Source organism: Spodoptera frugiperda, chromosome 13, assembly GCF_023101765.2.
Source record: "Spodoptera frugiperda isolate SF20-4 chromosome 13, AGI-APGP_CSIRO_Sfru_2.0, whole genome shotgun sequence".
Lineage (NCBI taxonomy): Eukaryota > Metazoa > Arthropoda > Insecta > Lepidoptera > Noctuidae > Spodoptera > Spodoptera frugiperda.
The window spans coordinates 1,562,435-1,584,272 of record NC_064224.1 but is presented as its reverse complement, the minus strand read 5'-3'; the positions used below and the strand labels follow the sequence as shown (position 1 = coordinate 1,584,272).

Sequence of the window (21,838 nt, the reverse complement as noted above, 5' to 3'; positions counted from 1 at the left end):
CACCCATCACGGATATGTAAGCAACAGTTTCGGAAATAAATGTCTGTCCGTCCATCCGTCCGTCCGTCCGTATGTCACAGCCTGTTGGGCCACGAAACTGTTGGGCCTACATAGTTGAAACTTTGTAAGATGGTGTATTTCGGTAACCGCTATTCGAATTTTGAATAAAAATTTATAAATTTAAAAAGTAAAGGGGGCACTCCATACATGGAACTGATTCAAAAAAATTTTTTTTTAGCTAACATATCCGTGATGGGTGTCTATGGATAGGTCTTTAAAAAAGACATTAAGGTTTCTAAAACCACTTTTCGTCAAAATCAATCGTTTGAAAGTTAGACGCTTCCAAAGTGAAAAATGTGTGTGGGACACACGAATCTATCTTAGAAACGGTAATACTTATAGAAAAACTTATAAGGACCATTTTGTAGAGAATTTTGAGATCTACAAATTTGGTCTGAAGTATTTTTTTGAAAAAACTTATAGTTTTTGAGAAAAACTCAAAAAACCTAAAATGTTGAACTTTGACCTCGAATAACTTTTGAAGCACATATGGGATCGATGGGGACTTTTAAATTTTTAATCTTTATAGTAAAATAAAGGTCTGTACCAAAATTCAGCTCTGTCGGAATTTTTGATATTTCAATATCGTATATTGACCGGACTATAAGTATAATAGGAACAAAATACTTATTAGAATTACAAATTAAAACCTTGAAGATATGACAATTGTCTCGTTACCTTACAGTGACTATTAACATAAATACCAAAAAGTGAGTGTTTCAAATTCCACCTACTCCTGTAAACCATAAGGTATTTTTCAGGAGGGAAAATCTTCCAATTACTTTTGTCCTTAGGCCAAGCGAGTGGGAGTGTCAGACTCTTACTGACTAAAAACCACCCCGTTCCTACTCCTGCTTTTCGAGCCGGAGCCCAGGTAAACCCGCTATGTAATCCGCAGCTCCGGATAAACCATAAGGTATAAAAACCCTAATCATATGTAAATATATTACATATCTACATACCTACATGGGCTACATAACACAAGTTCCAAGTTTGGAAGTTAAACAATAAATAAGTTGTAGTCCTGGCGCGCTGCCAACTGTGAGCAATAACCGACGACGCCTTGAAATACAAAACTAGCCAGGAATGTTCCACGATCCGACGCTAATGGAAAACTATTATATAAATGTGCTCAACTATTTTTAGTTTAAATTCCATAATATTAAGTAAAGAGTAACAATTTGCCCCACTCTTATTCTCTCGTATGTCGTGAGTCCGTTTACAAACATACAATTTTACATGCACAGAACACCTAGATCCAAAACAACAATTTGTGTGTCAAGGAGTTGCCGTTACACGTTGCACTGTAGCCAGTTGCCCAGCCACCACGCCAACCGTGCAGTCAATTAATTTTATCTATTTCTTCATACATTCAAATGCCCAAACAGGCTTGACTAGAGTGATTATCCTGCCGTCACAGAAAGAATACGTGAACCAACGTTTGCTTTATATTTCGCTAGGTGAGTGAAGTCACCGGAGGCTCAATCCCCACTTTCCGCAAAACGCTTGTTGATGTTGCAGTGGGTTCGTAGGCTACCATTAGAATTATCTAATGGTGGGTATTATAGGCTAATAAACCCACCCAATAAACATATCAACATTTGCTAGTTCAAATTACGATAAAAATTACATCTTGTTCACCTCTCCAGAGAATAACATTACGAATATTTAACTAAGATATACATAGTCTACTTACCAAAGTACCTTCTAAATCATTCGTTATAATATAAATTTCGTGTTATCTGAGCTATGACGTCAGCGCCGTGAAGCCACGCAACATCCCTTACGTAGTACTTTACGTTTAATTAGAAAAGGGCCCGAGGGAGCATCGGGATACCGCTTCATTCCACGAACCAGTATTTTTATATAAGTAGCGAAATTGAATTTGTAATGTGCTTTGTAATAAGTAGATATGTTTGTAAAGGTTTTTATTTTGTTGTTACTTGTTTGTTTGTTTTAGAAGACAAATTCTAATAAAAAACTTAAAATACACCGTGTCTTTTTCTTACACTTTATGTCATGTAAAAATACTTTAATCTATGTTACTGCTGCTAAGCTATTGACTTTTAACTGTCAATATAAACTTTCGACGACAGCTCAATCGCATTTTCATCACACTTCACAAGTTATAGAATACTTCTTTGACAAAAAGCGTAAATCGATTTTCGACTTTGAAATAGAATAGAACATAGTTCAATTTTAATTTTTAATAAACATTTTCATTTTGTGATGTCAAAATCTGAAACACGAGCAAACCTGTTTATTGTTGACTCGAGTTTCATCTTAAGTTAACCAGTTAATTCAGAACTCAGTAAATTAAATCCAAAAGTCTCATCAAAGCAACCGAAACGGTCGTTGAAAAAGTTTTCAGAATAAATTTGTAATTAAAGCTGAAGTTCGCTTGAAGGTTTTCAAGTGTTGTTAGGTCACTCTGACTTTTGTTTGTGTTTGTTTCATGGAATACTCGACCTTAATTACTTGTACGCTGAAATGTGTAAACTGTTCTAATTAGAATTGTAAGTACGTGTAAAATTCTAATAAGTAATTGGTTCAAATTGTTGTTTGGTCTAGTTAGTAAATATTCATATTAGAGGAATAGGTGGCGCTATCAATAAAATACTTATTACAACTTATTAGATTAAGTGATTCTTCAAATTGGTAGATCACAAATCTGTACTGCGATTTTCTACGAGAAAATTCGATATATCGAAAAACTCGATGTTCGAACCCAAAATTACGTGCTTAGTAGCCATGCTGGTTATTACTCAACAGTTACATTAAGAAACACTTAAAGCCTAGAATTTTCACAAGTATAAAATAAATTTCATATTTCATGGTCCTTCTAAGGCCAAAAGTCACTCTCATTCAAATAAATCTCGTAGCGCTACGCTCCGTAGCATTTGCTACGAAGGGTCTACGAGGTCTACGAAAGCGTAGCAAAGATTTATTCAATGGAGCGATACATTTTTAGAATTGGGAAGAGCCTGTTGTCACTTGTTTTATGGCTTAAGTTAATTTGTGAAAGGAGGTTGTAGAATAATATTATCATCCTTTGGTGAAGAAAATACTTGTCATAAAATATGTGTATTAAAAATGATATAAAAATATCTGTCTTTCTAAAACAAGGCAATAATGTGTATATTCTTATCCTTTCTTCCTCATGAAAGGTATTAAATGTTTCCTAATAGCCATCAAAACATTTACAAAGAAAACAGCTCCACCTAAACAGAATCAAGCAGAACAATAAATACATTTAATCAAATGTTTTGACAAATGAATGAAAAATAGGCGCCATCATGTCTATTCTTCCGTCAATGCTGAAACAATGCTTGTCTAGAACACAACCACGCTTACCGCTACATAACATCAAAATAAACCTTATTAACAAAGCAATAAGAATCACAGTAACTCACAGAAAATGTCGTCCCCAATTTCATCTCACACTCAAGTAAATTTCAACTTTAAAGCCTTCGGAATAAAGATTAAACAATAAAACAATGTTAGTAACTTTGTTTGTATGTGTGGAGCGCGCAGTCGCCCCGTCGAACCGGCAGTTAGCTCGGGGGCGCCACTGAGCACGGTTGTATCAAACCTCCGCGGAGCCTGCACCTCCACGGAATTACAGTCACAATTGTGAATTAAAAAAAATAAATCCCATAGTCAATTCCCGCCTTCCATTTTCGAATATCGAACTTTTTTCTTTTTATATACAAGTGTTGATCGGTTCAGTCTAGTGTAGTATTTTTTTAATTTGAGGTTTTAATATAGCTGATAAGTTTTTTTATTGGTTTTAGAGTAAGATGTGCGTTTTATGAGTGTAACAGTTAGCGGCGGCAAACGTTTTGGCCGTGTCGTGTATTACGTAACGGTTCCGGGGAAAATCGATATCCTGGGCGTATAAATAGCGGCGTACGGTTGAAACAGCTGGCCGGCCGCCAGCATCATGGAGCCTACGGTGAGCACTCGCCTTATTTTATATTATCTGTGGTTTCAGCGAATGAGCGCCATGGATGTTTGAAATGATGATTGATGAAGCGTAATTGGGTCTCGTATGAATTTGTGATTAGTTTGTAGAAATTTTGGAGGTAATTTTCTTGTGGTAGACGTAGTATTTTCTATTTTAATCGAATCAGAATGATTAGATTTAAGAACATTAAGATATGTATAAGACATTGTATACTTTTAAAATTATTTTATTCAATATCATACAATTGACTGCAGTCATTTTTAAATCAGACAGTTTAAAAATCGTTAATTTTCTACGAATAAAAAAAATTATTACCAATTCCTTACGCGTAGAATTATGAGTCATAGCATAAACTCATTCATTGCGAATATACTTTTTAATATCAGCAGTAATCTGAACTACCGATACCGTTATCTCAAATAGTAATTTCTAAGGAGATTTCTTGAATAAGAATGGCTATCACTTTCATGGAGTAATGGCTATAAATAGTCCCAAAGTAATCGTATCAACATATTTGAAGTTTATATAAAAAAACCGTTTTTTTTTTGAGAAGTAAGTACGCTATTTGATGAAAAAATTTGATGACGTCATACGTCGGACTATCGCAGGCATTGATGATGATGGATTCGTAAGAAATATCAGAAAATCGCACAGATTAGTAGAATACAACCTGCTTACCAAGCGGGAGGTAATAACAACCCCGTACTGAAAACCATTATTCAGTAGTGGATTTATTCTGAGAAATCATTAATGCAAGCACACGTGCCTTTGTCGCATAACCATGTCCACTTCTTTCTAAGTTCAACGACTCTTTAATGAATACTTTTAATACATGTGGCGTAATCCTAAAACCCTGATTATCTGGTAACATGACTTCAATATCAATGCAGGCTTTGGAAATGGCCAATCACATATATCAGAATATAGCATTTCGAAAGAACGTGACGTGAAACAACGCTTGCGTTGTGTTTCGTTGTGTGAGTGAGGTTACCGGAGGCCCAATTCCCCCCTTCCCAATCTTCCCAATCTTCCCAATCCCCGATTCCCCAACAATTCTTAAATTCCTAACCCCTAAAAGGCCAGCAACGCACTTGTAAAGTCTCTGGTGTTTCAAGTGTCCATGGGCGGCGGCGATTGCTTATCATCAGGTGATACGTCTGCTCGTTTACCGCCGCGGTTCATAAAAAAAAAATGAGAATTCCCGATTTCTAATAGACCCACACTCTTCCCACACTAAAAAATTATAATTAGAAATTATAAACCCATCCCACGACGTTTTCCTCCACTGTATGACGTTGGTATCTAAATAATCTTAGAAAGTACGTATAACTCGGAAAAAAGTCACATTGGTACCTTGCCATTTGTAGGTTTGGAACCAAGACCCTTTTGCATGAGGAGCTATCATCTTAAACCTCCAGGTCACCACGACCATCTTAATACCTAATTAAATGATAAATGATATTTATTTTGCAAATAGGTTATAAAATAACACTTTTACACGTCAATCTCTTAAATAACTAGATGGGGCCGGCATTTCCTATCCGACTACTCTGAGAAGAAATGCCGAAACAAACTCAGAGGTCATAGTCTCTTTTAAAGTCCAGACAAAATCAATTAAAGATGTCGGAGAACCGTGCAAGTTGATTCTGTAGTGGTCTTTTGAGGAAAGAACCACAGCAGTTTGAGCGGACCTGTTCAGATGGCAGCACGCATGTGTCAGTTTACAATCAGCTCAGCTGACGGCTGTTGCTGAATGATCCGACGAACAACACCAACCAAAAGAACATTTGGGTAGGCCACACAAATGCTCTTTTGGTTGGTGTCACGGCCGCAAAGATAAAAAAAAAAAAACTTTAAATGAGAATTCCAGACTCCCGACTTCTAACAGTCCCACACTCTTCCCACACTCAAAAATGTTTTCTTCACCGTATGACAGAGCCGTCTTAATAATCTTAGAAAGTACCTACGTATAACTCGGAAAAAAGTCACATTGGTACTTGCCATTTTGTAGGTTTGGAATCAAGACCCTTTTGCATGAGGGGCAGTCGTCTTAAACTTCCAGGTCACCACGACCATCTTAATAGCTAATTAAATGATAAATGATATTTATTTTGCAAATAGGTTATAAAATAACACTTTTACACGTCAATCTCTTAAATAACTAGATGGGGCCGGCATTTCCTATCCGACTACTCTGAGAAGAAATGCCGAAACAAACTCAGAGGTCATAGTCTCTTTTAAAGTCCAGACAAAATCAATTAAAGATGTCGGAGAACCGTGCAAGTTGATTCTGTAGTGGTCTTTTGAGGAAAGAACCACAGCAGTTTGAGCGGACCTGTTCAGATGGCAGCACGCATGTGTCAGTTTACAATCAGCTCAGCTGACGGCTGTTGCTGAATGATCCGACGAACAACACCAACCAAAAGAACATTTGGGTAGGCCACACAAATGCTCAAACTGTCAGAATATAATTTACTAAAAATAAAATGACTAGCAAAAGTCTCACACGGTCCTCAAACTAACAATTTTAAAAGGAAATATAAAAATATAAAAGGAAAAAAATATATATAAAACAATGTCAAATCATGTTAATGTCAAATTGTATAAAAAATGTAACTATATGTTACAAACATGTCAGCAAGACCTGTGTGGACGTTATAGCAGTTCATTCCCAAGCCTGACTAACCTCCAAGTAGTCTTTTATTTTATAAAAAGCTTTACTACAAAGTTTTTCTTTACTAACATTTTTAAATTTACCTAGGTTTAAACTTTGAATATGGCTGGGAACTTTATTGTAAAAGCGTATACATTGACATCTAAACGAACCGCTTATTTTCTTAAGTCCTACTACTAGGAACAACATATTTATTTTTATTTCTAGTGTTGATATTGTGTATATCACTGTACTTTTTAAATAAATTAATGTTTTTATGAGCCTACTCTACATTTTCATAGATATATTGAGAGGCCCTGAGAGAATGCCTCGGACTAAGATTATAAATTGATCGAATGGCTCGCTTCTGCAGCACAAAGACAGACTGAATGTCAGCAGCATTCCCCCACAGGAGAATACCATATGACATGATACTATGGAAATAACTAAAGTATACTAGACGCGCTGTATTTACATCAGTTAAATTTCTAATTTTTTTAACGGCATATGCTGCTGAGCTGAGCCTTTTCGACAACTTATCTATATGTGGGGCCCACTGTAGCTTAGCGTCTAGGGTTATACCTAAAAAGATAGCTGAATCTACAGGGTCCAACTCCCCGCCCTTGATTAGCACGCTGGTTTTGACATGCCTAACATTTGGTGTTGTGAATTTAATGCATTTAGTTTTTGATTCATTAAGTAGCAAGTTATTGGCACTAAACCAGCGTACTATTTTCGTGTGAGAGCACTATTTACATGATCATTGACTAATTGTCCACGTTTGAGTTTAAATAATAAAGAGGTATCATCAGCAAACAGTACTATCCCATGATAATCTTTACTAGGTAAGGTAAGTCATTAATAAAATAAGAAATAAAAACTTTCCGAGAATTGACCCCTAACACCCATGTTAACAACTACCCGGCAGAAATTTTCTTAATCTCAACTCTCTGCAATTCTATCTACCTCAAGTAAGAGATAAGTTCCAGAGAGCTGCCCCGCATTCCATAATGGTGATAGCTTCCTGATATGTTTCATGAAATACAATCTATCTCCTTGGATAAGTACATAAAACATCCAATGCGTCCCCTGAGTCGTTCCAGCGTCATCGTGATTAAAACTTCAAAAGCATTTCGGCTAGACTTTAAATAGTATATTATTGGTCTTGAATTATTTGTGGAAGTCCAGGGAAGGTCCCTTTCACGATATTTTTATAGCGCTTAAACCGATTTTAAGCTGGCTTAAGGTGAAACCCTTTGATGGATCAAGCGAAGCTTTCAGTCCCCTATCGTCATTAGCATTTATTTCTTTATTTATGCTAAACTTGTACCTTTGAATATGAGTAAATTATTCAGTAGAATATATTATAACTGGCTCTGTAGTCTGTACTGGCCAGGTCTATCCATAAATCCTGATTTCTTTATTACCAAAGCTATATTTTATTAGTTTTACTTTGTCGAAGGCGAGCATATAATATTACATAGTACGTATTCTAAAATTAAGTATTAGTTAATGCATAATAGATGGCAATAAGGTAATCCGCAACGACCTGATTAAAGTCGGAGGGAGCCCCTGGATGCAGGTGGAAGTCATTGGGGGAGGTCTATGTTCAGCAGTGGACGTCAAATGGCTGATATGATGATGATGAAGAAGGGCTTATCTCTGATACTAATCTAATAACATAATAAAAATGTTGATACTATGTACCGTAATGTGCACCTCTGCCTACCTTACGGGGATAAAATGACGTTAAAGATCTTGTTTAATACATACAACTGTGCTTAACCCTTCGTGGAATATAATAATGATTAAGTTTTATAATAATTTCTATCTTGAAATTGTTTTTACCTGAAACCTCATTTCAGCATCAAATAACATATTTAAATAGGTACCTTCATAATTATATTTGTAATCATTTAAATCCATCTGACCACAAAATTGGTTGGCTGACTGTCGATTGTCGTTTGCACGTAATACTCGGTAATACAGATATGAGGTGAAATTAAAAACCGCTGGGTTTGTGCCAGGTATAATTACACGCTTTTTGGGTTTAATAATAACATCCAACTTTTGATCGTGTGGGTAATATTTACTTATTTACACAAGAGTTCTGTCGTATGTATATTTATATAATCTTACTATTGTAAGATTTAATACGTATTTAATCTTTCCAAAGTACAATGTTAAGTATAAAAAATGGCTTCTAGCTTTCTTCTCAAACCTGCAAGCCTTATCTACCTCCACAAAAATCGCTCTATTTTCTGTTGAAAATCGTATTAAAATACGTCTATACTTAATGATTATATTATTAAATGTCATGGGAGTCAAAGTTTCGAGGATATTATGATCAATATTTTTTTGTAATATTTGTAAGAGATAGTTTTGTATTACATTAAAGATTCTCATTCAATGTCTTGTCTCGAGTAATGCAATCTAAAATTATGTCCTGTAGTAAATAAAAGACTTACTTTCACGACAGGCTGACATAGCTGGCGATACAAAGGGACAATAGGTACAGGGGTGTACCAATTGTCCCGTCTTCCCCACTGGTTTACAAGACAGACTGTCAAATGGCGTTTTGGTATAGTATTTGATTGATTTGAATCACCAATCAAATGACATTTAACGCCGGTTTTCTGTAAAGCCATGGTGTCACTCCAGTCAAAACGGCCCATTCATTTTCTTTCATTTCCCGATGGAAATTATTAGCAGACCATTAGTCATCAGGATTTCTCAGTTGAATCAGGACTTTAAGTGAGAGAGAGTCATGCTTCGGCACGAGTGGGCTGACTCGACTAGAGAAATTTTAAACCGGTAACCTCACTCACACAACGAAACATAACGCATGCAATTCACGTTAGTTTTCTGTGAGGCCGTAGTCGACTTTTCGTGCCGAAGCATGGTTTTACCAAACTTAAGCTTACAAGTAGGTGATGCATTTGCTCGTTTACTGACCATAAAAAACCGGACTCAGCGGTCTGCTTAGCGGGTTACCGGGGCTCCAGCTCTAAAATCAGGAGTAGGAACGGGGTGGTTATTAGTCAGTAAGAGTCTGACACTCCCTCTCGCCTCGGCTAAGGCGTGAAAAGGCATTGGAGGATATTCTCCCCTCAAAAATAACCTATTACTATACTTAAATTTTCTATTTCCATCCTCATAGACTCATGGACCATTACATTTAAAAGGAAATCCCACAAAGTACACCGAGGTGGCCAGAGTACAACTAGATCCGATTACGCTACACTTGACTCTTGACCGCCATAACGCGAAGGTGAATCTTTGAACTTCGGCCTATCGATTGACTTGTAATTGACGTGCGTGTTACACTAATATCAGGAACTTACTGACAGATTAATTATATATTGATTTGGGTTATGATTTTGTTTGGATAACTAGCTGTGGTTGGGTTGGGAGGTTAGTTATTATCATCAGCAGCAATTTTAATAGGTTAGATGACTATTTTTTTATTTCAATGTCCGTCTTGTCTTGTAGATTATGTTAAAACATTAGATAGGTGTCTTATATTTTCTTAGGGAAACAAATACTTTCGAAGGTATATAGATTTGAAATATTGCATGACATCACTTCTAGGTACGTCAAAATGACGTGTTGGCTCTCACTCCTAAACTTTGATTCGTTTTATCAGACGGACTAAATAGATTATTAATTTTTATACCCTGTCTTCATGCCTATTCTTGCTAGGTAGGTTATTTAGGGGTCGTACTTAGGTCACCGAAAACCTTAGACTGCTTAAAGGATCCTGCCTAGTGGCAGATTGCCAGTGGTTGAGTTGTAGTTATTGATCTTATATACTTATGCCCAAGGTAGTACTTTTACCTACTACCTAGCTTTACTGATCGACATACTGACAGATTATTCTATATTTTCTAACGTTTCAAAATTACCTACTTATGGTTTAGTAAAAAAATTAAAACACACTCGTTGACTTAAACTCTAAACCCAAGGATTGTGTTCACATGCGGAGCTGCGGACAAGGTAGCGGGTTATCTGAGCTCCATCTCTAAAGACAGATGTAGAAATAGGTAAATTTTTAGTCAGTAACTCGCCTCACCCAAGGCAGGAGAAAACACTGGATGATTTTACCCCCGCAAAAAAAATGTGTTCACCATTTCACCAGCTATAAAAATCACTATTAATTTGTTCCTACACCATTATTACCATACTACATTTATGTACCAGCTATACATAGTGTACGAGATATACCTAGTCCTACTACCTACCTACCTACCTACCTACCTATTTCTATGTACCTAGATGTGTTTGTGTAACTAAGCACACTGTCGCTGCCGACAACACGTACACCATCTTATTGGGTTTGCGCAGCTCACTGCTCAAATAGAAGCAGTAACTGAGATAGTGTAACACTCTTTTAATGTGTTTAATGGTAGTATTTGTCTGCGTGTTTTATATAGGACAAGGTTGATTGGTATATAAATACAGTAGTTACATTTTTCTCAAGAATGATTTTAGTCCTAACCTTTTTTGAAGTATTTTGAAATGCAAGTGCATGCATACATAACCCACGCCTGTCTCCCATGGGGGTAGGCAGAGACAATGCCCCAATTGGTAACGAATGTTACATACCTCTTTTGCTTCATCATCAGTCTGCAAGTTATGCAAGTTTCTGCTATGAATTCCGGGTATTCCTACTTGATGGACTTTGCAGCCTTATTATTATCATGCCATAACATATAAGAGTTTAAGAGGTTCTGCACACTACCCTTAGAAAGTACCTATTCACTCTGACCTTGAAAAGACCCGGGGCCCGGGTTGTATTTCTCAGGGAAAATAAAAGCCAGCAGATTGTTCCAATCCCTGGCTCCACGGATGAGGAACGTGGATTCTAACCGTTTAGTTCCCACCCAAGGGAAGTCCACTCTGTAGGGATGATAGTGGCCCACAATAATATCATCAATTTTGCGCTAGAATTCAAGTATAATTAAGCGTTTAATAATATTGAAAAACTATCAAGTATCAACCATATTTACTCAGAATTTCTTAGTAATATCATAAAGTCTATGTTTATTCTCTATGTATACATATATTGAACCCTGCTCAAACCTTATTACAAAACTGTCATACAGTGCCTAACTTTTCGGACGGGCATCTTATTATTAGGGCTCCACTTTATTAGTGGACCTTTTTAAGGGGCAGCTTCTATTGAATGGATATTAATTTGGTATCACAAAATACTACGTAGGACCGTAGGTGGTATAGTAAATAAATTGGGCGGAGGAATTAATAGATGTAGAAGTTTGAGTATTTAGCAGAATTTTTAAGGAAATTTAGTAATGAATTTGAACATTGATGATGGTGTTGAAAATTTTTTGTCGAAATAGACAAAAATAAAGTATCCAAACGATGACAGTAACATGATAAAACATTTGCTTATTTTTAATGATGTTCGCTTCTAAAAAAAACTAGTTTTATCAATTAACTAGCTTCTGCCAGCGACTTCGCCCGCGTTCCGTAGTATAAAAATTTGCCTATGTATGTATTATTTCAGACTACTCCTGTTCCAAATTTCATCCTGATCCCCTCAACCGATTTTTTTTGTTATCAGTGGAAACAGTCTCGTAGTTTTACAGCCTAACTATTACATCTTCGTAGCATAGCTTCATAGCAGATCTCTGATAGAAAAGCCCCTTATACTTCTAAACAACCGAGAATATTAAACATTCTGCTTCAAACGGTCTAACCCACTAGCAGGTATTGATTATGGACTCCACAGAAGTTAAGCCATCTCAGGAAAGCGATGGGTAATTAATAATTCCCTTTAGCAAAACTAATTAGTATCCAGAGACTGGGCTAGGCAAAGTTCTTGGCAATCTGCAACTAGGTTTGTGGGACTGGAATTATTTATGGATGGCCTTTGGTTGTGTTGAAAGTTTTGTTTTGTTGTTATAGTGTAACAAAGATGTTCTTTGATTTCAATATTAAGATAAATTTAACACTTTAAACACCACGGGGGTCACCGGTGGCCGACGCTAGCGGAGGATTTGCCTTCAACAGTTTTCTATTGGAAGTCATCACATTGGGATTTTCCCCTAGTGCAGTGTTATGAGTGCGTTTACAAACATAAAATATTCACATGCACATCACATCGAAAAAAAACACTGGCAAACTATTTTGTGGATATTCAACTGTAGTTGTTTTATCATTTTCCTATAAAATGTTTTATTTTCACTATTGTAGGCTTTGTAAAAAAATATTTGGAAACTCTTCTGGGTAAATTATTTATGCAGCGTTGGTTAAAGCAAGAACAGCTTATTTTTATTTTTATGTAATTATAAAATCTTGTATAATTTCAATTTTTTTATTGATATATTTATCGTCATATTCTAATATTTTAGGTGTAGCTTATTTCTTTATTTGTATACGCTTTTTCTGTGTCGTGCCTAATGCTAAATAAATATGTCTTTTTTGCTTTCTTTGCGAAATAGATCTGGTAAAATCCACATTTTATTATGGTTGTAAGTAATTATCCAGACACTGGGTCTAGTTGTCTAGACAGGCGTTGTGGAGAGCTCCAAGCCTTGATCGATAGGACCTTATGTAATGACGGCGACGAGGGGATGCAAAATGTGTTTTAATAATATGTATAATGTTTTTAGATTCAAACGTAACGTAATGTTACCTATGAGAGTATTTTAGAAAAATATAGGCTTTTTTTTCGTGGCGTCTTTTTTTAATTCCGAAAATATTTGACACATAGCTGTACTTTGTATATCTTGCCATTTTCGGACTCCTAAGGTTGATGTACACATAACTCTCAACCACATGTCTGAGTGCTCTTTGCAAATAGTAAGTCAACTATCTCGACCTCGTTAAAATAAAGTCCAATGTCCTAATACCACCATTTAGAAACAACGTTGGAATACTATTTTTGTCTCAAGTGCTCACATAAAATATTATAAAACCTAAAATATTATGAAAACATAAAATACTATAATAACCACATAAAATATTTTAAGACCTTATTTCCTGAAAGGCTAGCAATATTCATAACATTTTTTGTAGGAGGGAAACTCATCCATTGATTTCTTTAGCCTTAGGCGAAACGAGAGGGAGTGTGAGACTCTTACTGACTAAAAACTACCCCGTTCCTACTCCTGCTTTTTGAGCCGAAGCCCCGGTTAACCCGCTAGGTAGTCCGCAGCTCCGGATCAATATTCATAACCTAGATTTATGTTTTCAAATATTTTATTAGCTGCTATTTTGCCCCCCATTCGTCCTATAACCATACAGTAATAATGAGGTTATATTTTTTTTGGCAAATGGCCGCGACCTAGTCTACGTCTAGTGTCATTTTGGCGCCAAAGAGACGCCGGCTTACGTCACACGTGACGTCACGCTTTCAAAGAGGTTATGTGTGTTGAGGATTTAGGAACGTTATGCAATGTGCAATAAAAGTTTTGTGTATGGGAAATTAGTACATAAAGTTTTGATGTTAAAGTTCGAAATGGTTTGAAAGGAATGTTTATTAGGTAAAAATTTCTTTAACGACTTGCGTTTGTATTGTACAGTGGAAATTAATTTTAAAATCTATTTTATGTTGGCTTATTAAAATATGTATTGTGGAGGACTGGAACCATAATTTATTTAAGACGTCACCAGTTTGGCTAAGCAGACAAGTGACCTCTTTTAAGGTCGTCTACAAGAGTCTACTGCCAAAAAAACGATGAAGTACTAAAAGTTATGCCAACTTTTTTCATAGCGATTGGGCCAATAGGACATTACTCTATAATAACACCATCTGTGGGCACAAAACCTAGCTATTATTGAAATGTCAAAATCACTTCTTCTTCTCCTTACATTCTTTATACCATCATTATCTAACATTTCCATCATCAAAATCTCCAATTCAACCAAATAACTAAAGTGTGGGAGAGCTATGCTTCGGCACGAATGGGCCGGCTCGACCGGAGTGATACCAAGGCTTCATAGAAAACCGAAGTGAAACAACGACGTTTTGTGTTTCGTTGTGTGAGTGAGGTTATTGGAAGCCCAATTACCCTTTATCTCAATCCCCGATTCCCTAACAATCCTTAAATTTCTAACCCCCAAAAGACCAACAATGCGTTTGTAACGTTTCTGGCGTCTAGGATGTCCATGGGCGGCAGCGATTGCTTACCATCATTAAAAAACAAAAAAAAAAATAACTTTAACTTAAAAACCAAAACTCGATATTATGTTATTACAACCCTCAACGCTCGCTGTCAAAACGGTGTTTCGGGGCCAGCACTAAATATTTACGGGGACGGTAATGGCCGGGGGGGGGGGGGGAACAGGGTTACCACGTCCGACACCGACCTCTGATCGTCCGGAAATAAACAGATTTGGTAACCCTCGTCAATAATAAAGTTTATCCGACGATTGTAGAGATTTAAGTTAAATGGCTGATTTATTTTCTTAAGTATGGTAGAAGTATGGGGGTTAAACGAGAATTGTCTAGTGGTTGAGTGGTTGTCAGTACTACTGTGGATCCCATTGTTTTGTTTTCGATTACTTAAAGCATTAAAGGCTGAAAGAAATCTGTTGAAGGTAAATCGTCCGCTAAGCATCGGTCACCAGTGAACGATGTCCGATTAACGTGTTAAGCATTGTTAGACTTATTTTTTTATGTTAAAAGTAATAAACACTATTTAAGCGTAAAGATTGTGGCAAACATTCTTATGTAGAGGAGGCTCGTAGTCCAGTAGTGAGCTGCCATAAGCTGTTGATGATGATGAAGCACGATGTATAGACGGATCTTGTGTGAAAACTAAAGGACAACGCACACAGTAATGGCACGAACACGGCACTGCTACAGCACGGCGTTTTTTGATTTGAAAACACAATGTAAGAAGGCTGTAAGCGAGCTGTCAGCGCATGGAAGGCGCGCTTAGTGCTTTTTTGTATTGGTATTATGAAATGTAGCTCATATAACATTAGATTGACTACCATACTCAGAGTCATTTACTGGTTACTTAACCCAGTCGTTAGCAATTGATTGCGATACAAAAGCGTTACTAACGGATAGTTTAAGTTATCATTAAATGTTTTTGATTGCGTCAGTCATCATCTGTACCCTTTGTTTACTCCTCAAAGGAAAAAGAAAGTCTTTTTCAAAGCAATTCAAAGCCTTATAAATGTAATATAATAAAATGTTAGAAAAATTATGTAAATTATGATTGTTCCCCCTTTTGAAAGGTGGTTGGAGGATAATAAATATTGCGAGAGAAATAAAAAGGGGGCGTAGTCATTTGTAGCTGTCAGCTTGTAAATCTCGGCAATTAATATTGTTAATCTCTTTGCATAGAGTGCCTGTTTTGATATTGTATAGTCTGTTTTTTCTACTCTTCGTTTGAATACTTGTTTCGTTTATTATATGAAATATACTTTTTTGGGTGAGTTTATGAATATGATTTTAAGCTTCCGATGGTCCGTCTCGACCGAAATAATACCACGGTCTCACAGAAAACCGACGTAAAACAACGCTTGTGGTGTATTACGTTGCATTAGTGAGGTTACCGGAGGCCCAATTACCCCCTTCCCAATCATACCAATCCTCGATTCTCCAACAATCCTTAAATTTCTAACGCCCAAAATGCCGGCAACGTACTTATAACGCCTTTGGTGTTTGCATGACCCGAAAAAATACATGAAACTAAAATATGAAATTTAATTTAATAACGCGTAACATTATATTTTGACTTACGAACCCTAGTCAAACAGCTAGTAGTTACTTATCAAAAAATCATACACATATTCCAGTATCAAGAAAACGAAAAGGCATTATGTTATAAAAATATTTTTCCATAAGCATCTAAAGTGAAATTGAATCATGAGTGCTACGTAGCGCCGTAGCCGTAAAGTGCTACGAACCGTAGCGGGTGCTACAAGTGCTACGAAAATCAAAATGGTGGCGATAAACAGCGGGCGAGAGTTATAGAGAGGCTTTATGTTTGTATATTTTTAGGTATATGTATATAATATATAAAAATCTATTGCTTTTCGTTAGTCTCGCTAAAACTCTAGAACGGCTGTATCGGCTTGGTAAATTTTGGTCTTAAATTATTTGTGGAAGTCCAGGAAGGTTTAAAAAGTGAGAATTTTTTTTTTGAGGCGATATGAAGTTTGCCGAGCCAATTAGATTCATTATACATGTATTTTTTTCAGTTTACATAATGACTGATAAGTGATAGTGTAATACTAAATCTTTTACGTGTGATGTAACAATTTTTTCCTTTTATTTAGGTATAGGCATAAGAAGATTGGAGTAAATTAGGTGATTTATTCTGTTAACCAGAATGGTTGAACCAAGCAAGGGGCGAAACTAGCAGGCAAAGGCACTCGAGTTCCATAATTGGTTAATTTTTCAGTTTTTGTCAAAATATCTTACTAATAAGCACAGATACTGAAACTGTGGCTAGTATATAGGAATAGGCACACCTACTCATCACATATCTAGTAAAAAGTTGGAGGTACATCATGTAGCTTTGCTTATTTCTTCACGCATAAAATGGCGTGACTTTACTTATGAATTCCTTTGTTCATAGACCTTGTGCTATTACGATACAATCTTATACCAAAATCATTTCAATTCTAGCTACATAAATACTCACATGTAATATTCAGTGTACTAGCACTATCAAAGGAACTAATGTAAGGGGTCGTTCTACTCAAATGTAGTCTGCTACGTGCTCGTAGCCAGTGCTACGAATGCTACGAACTTCGTAGCGGGAGACTACGTGATTCTGTTTGTAGGTTATTTTATTTAATGTGTGTCTTGTGTTAGTAGGATGATATTGGTTGAAATAAAGAAGAGGTATGATATAACGGGTGTATAATAATAAATAATAAACAGATTCAAGTTTGCAGTTGTATATTTACTTTGAGTAATACTCACTACACTTGCTCAATGCAGGTTGGCGATTTCAAACTTATAATTAGTTTTTTCACGATGTTTTCCCTCACCAGTCAGTGGTGTCTAAATAATCTTAGAAAGTACACATAACTCAGAAAAAATCACATTGCTACTTGCTGTTGGTTGGTTTCGAACCCACACTGTCATGCATGAAAAGCCTCTCTGCTACCACGACATACCATACTAGTTACATAACCACCCAACATAAATTCTACATCAATATATAAATAAGAAAGCTATCACAAAACTTACCAATAAATAACTCAACGTATCGGCAGAATTAATGAAAATAATCTTACTTACGTACAGAATAGAATAAACAACAAAAACGTTTCGACGCTCCTTGACAATCTGTGTGAGCTTCTTGTGATCGTTCCACCGCCGCCGCCACCCTGGGGACTTCAACGAAATGCGAACATTACTTGAGGTAAAAAGAGCAGAAGGTTTATTGTGAAGGTCTGGGAAACTGAGGTTTAGGGAAGTTGGTACTGAAGGTTTTCTTTTGGTTTTTTTTTGTTTTAAAAAAACGTTGTTCCACACTAGGATTTTCTCCTGTGTCGTGGGTGCGTTTACAAACATACAAGTTCACATACATGACACCCAGACCCGAAACAACAATTTGTGGATCACACAAAGAGTTGCTCCGAGCGGGAATCGAACCCGCTACCCGCGGCAGCCAGTTGCCCAGCCACCGCACCAACCGTGCAGTCGGTTGTTTACTTTGTGGTTGGTTTCAAAATGAAATTCTTGTAAAGTACAACTACATAATAGTTTTGCAGACTTTTTTTAATAACCGTAATGGATGCGTTGTTACTTCATTTCGATTTATTTTTATCCTTTAAATATCGGTCTAAATTATCGATATCAAGATCTAGGGGGTAATTTTGATCAAAGCGTATATTTCATTTCAATGGTCTGAAAGTTTGGGTCAAAGTTACCTTGTAGGGTCAAAGAAATCTGAGGATCTAGAGCGATTACTACTTCTGATTTTTTACGCACCCTTGTTTTTGTTCAAAAATTCAAATCTAATCAAGAATATTGCATCACTCACAGTAAATTGTTGAGCGTAGATGAAAGTCATTTCTTATATTGAACAAATTATGTCAAGAAGCGAAGAACACACAGAAACGACCAAGTCGGGAATACACAGGAAAATGGGGAGAAAAAAACGATAATATATTTAATAAAAAACATCTCGCCTTTAAGTTTTATTCCCTGGGAGGTTAAGCAAAGATTACGTTGAGGCTTAAGCATATAGTATCCACCTGAAGCTGCGGACTACCTAGCGGTTTACCGAGATTCTGACTCTAAGCGCAGGAGTAGGAACGGGGTGGTTTTTATTCAGTAAAAGTTTGACACTCTCTCTCGCCTTACCCGAGGTAGGAGAAGTGTGTGGTGGATGATTCCCCCTTTAAAAAAAGACACATAATATATTCTTATTGACCAATTATGTATGTGAACCTACGTATGTTTCTAAATTATACCCTAATAAATGACCACAAAAACATTTCCATTGCTATCTCAAAATAACTAAGCACCAAATCGATCACCTTTGTTTTCGGTCAAAACAAGCATTCTCTCTCTCTCATTGTTATTTTGAGAGTAATTCTAAGAAAATTTGTCGATTCATCAATTATTCCTTAATAACGTAAGTAGGCGTTGTATTTATACTGAGAAGAGAAAAGTTGAGAAATCAGGGAATGGTGTGGAGTTGATCTTTTGTGTTCAGCTTCATCGTACACCCACGGGCGGCCCACGCTTCAACAGAAATAGTTCTCAGGTTTATTTTCAAAGTTAGAGAGGATCTAATGATAAAGTAGAAATGAATTATGTTCTTATTTCTTTGAAATGTTTTTATTTTTTTATTATGTTTGTATTTGTGTTTGTTTACTGAACTTTTTATAGTAATATTGAGGTCGCCAGACGACACTTAGTCTTAGGCAGATTTCATTATCATTTATGGTGGTCCGAACATCGAGTCCGGTTTTCTCAGGATTATGAATCATAACTTATGATTTAATTTAATACTTGGCACATACCAATCTTTATATTCTTGCAAAAGTAAGCATTTTTACTACACATAATACACATTTATGAAACACTTTATACGCAGAGTGAAGTCAATATTTATTTAACTTTTTATGTTCTCAAATTGAATTAACTGGTCCGGGGTTAGAATTTTTCTTCACTATTGTAATCTTCAAACACAACACAGACAACACTACCTCCCATTAAAACTTACTTACTTTTAGAATACCTTATATACTTATATTTTCAAAGAAAATACTTCTTACTCTATTCATTTCCATTTTCAACTTAGTATCAGCGAGTATTTTCTGAGTATAACTGAGTATATGTTTGTGCTGAGTGCTTGCACTCGGTACAAAGGACAAAATGCAAAGCGCTTCGCTCTCAACTCGCTATTAATTCACTGATGCATTTTCATATAAAGTACTTTGTCACATGCGAGGTCAAAGTACGGATTAACATATTATTATCATCATTCCTTTATTTTTCAAAGAGTATATTATGGCCAGGGGCTGTAGGTACAGAAAATATATATGTGCTTATGCAGTATCTATACATTTTAAGGGGATCTATATCTATGCAAAAATCCAGCTACTTACCAATAAAATTTCCGTCAAAATCGGATAAACCAGAACAAACAGGCAAACAAAAATTAAAAATTAAAAATTTTGGTATATGGGTTTGTTTGTAATTGGGTTGTTATCTATTATATAAAAATAAGTCGGGTTTTCCTTCCTGACGCTATAACTCCAGAACGCACCAACCGCAACCTACGGTTTTGCATTCGTTGGAAAGGTCTCGGGCTCCGTTAAGTTTATAATAAAGAAAAGTCAGGAAAACATTCCAGAGAAAACAGGTAAGATCATTGGTGACGAAACAGTGTTCGCCGGCTTTGCTAGTTGCATTATTAAACTCCGATGACAAAAACCAAATTAGAAACAAAATGAATATGAATGACAAATTGCAAAGAATGATAAACCTTGGTTATTCATTTGTCGATCCCTATCATATAAACAGCATCGGTAAGTACCTCCCTTGCTGAAATCAATGTTTATGAATGCCTCCTTGCTATGTATAGAGTATAGACTGATTCCGATTACTTGATAAGGATCGACAAGTACGACCTTGTTAATGTCGTTTTATTTAAAGACTTGTAACTCGTAATTTATGTTTGGTTTTTGGTAGCTTACAAGTTTTCGTTTCGTTTTTTTAACCGTTGCCCCACACTAGGATTGTCTATTATGTCGTGGGTGCGTTTACAAACATACAAGTACACATACACATGACACGCAGACCCGAAACAACAATTGTGGTTCACACAAAGAGTTGCTTCGTGCGGTCATTGTAGTAAGCACAGAACAGAAAAGAAGAGGCTTTTGGTAGTGCGATGTGATTCTTGACTTAAGTAAAATAGTGTTTTATACTATTAAAGATCATTGCAACAATCATCATCATCAATTTGCTAAAACATGTGTGGATTACATACATCGTAGAATGTATTTATTTATAGGTTGTACAAATGAGCAGTGTGCATAGTATAAACGTGTTTGACTATTACTAGTAGACTGATGACTGCTGATGAAGCGAAAGAGGTGCGTAGCAAATGGCATTCGCTGCAAACAAATCACAGTCTGGTGCGGACGTAAGGAAAGCATTTCCTATTGCCCAACCCCTGATTGATGTACTTATTTCTACACGTGTTCCCACGGACGTGTGCCTACACTTCTCATTCCTTATTTACTAAATACTTTGCCCACTTATTTGTAACCTTATCTCCCTACAAATACAGTACATTACCCAAAAAAATGATTTATGAAAAAAGTTATTTATCAAAAAAGTTTTCGTTAAAGTATAAAACCTCTTTACAAAACAAACATCAGCTTTTCCTGGAAGACTCGTCCTTATCAAATGATTTCAATGCCGGAGTAATCGGAGAGGGAGCGCAAAATATCCCCCATTTTAGTTAGGGTTCCGTGCCTTAAAAAATGGAATATGGAATGGGTATGGAAACCTTATAATATACTTGTTATCTGTCTGTCTGTTGAGACTCTTTGAATAGCTAGGGACACTTTTGGTTCCCTATGGAGTTCTAGAGAGGTGAATATAAATATAAAAAATAACTTTCCACCAGTTATCCCAAGTGACTGAGGGCATTGCTCAAAATTCCAGATTCGATACCTAAAAAGAATGAAAAAAAAGC

At 36.2% G+C, this 21,838-nt stretch overlaps 1 protein-coding gene across 2 annotated transcripts in view; it reads left to right on the top strand.

Moving 5' to 3' along the window:
* The first annotated feature begins 3,627 nt into the window (after positions 1–3,627).
* The window catches only part of LOC118270599 (probable sodium/potassium/calcium exchanger CG1090), a 59,035-nt gene continuing 40,824 nt past the window's right edge, over positions 3,628–21,838 (top strand). For both annotated transcript variants that reach the window (XM_050698094.1, XM_050698093.1), the window contains exon 1: positions 3,628–4,015. In XM_050698094.1, the coding sequence (XP_050554051.1) occupies positions 4,004–4,015 (12 nt within the window). In that variant the 5' untranslated portion in view covers positions 3,628–4,003. The remainder of the gene's footprint in view (positions 4,016–21,838) is intronic.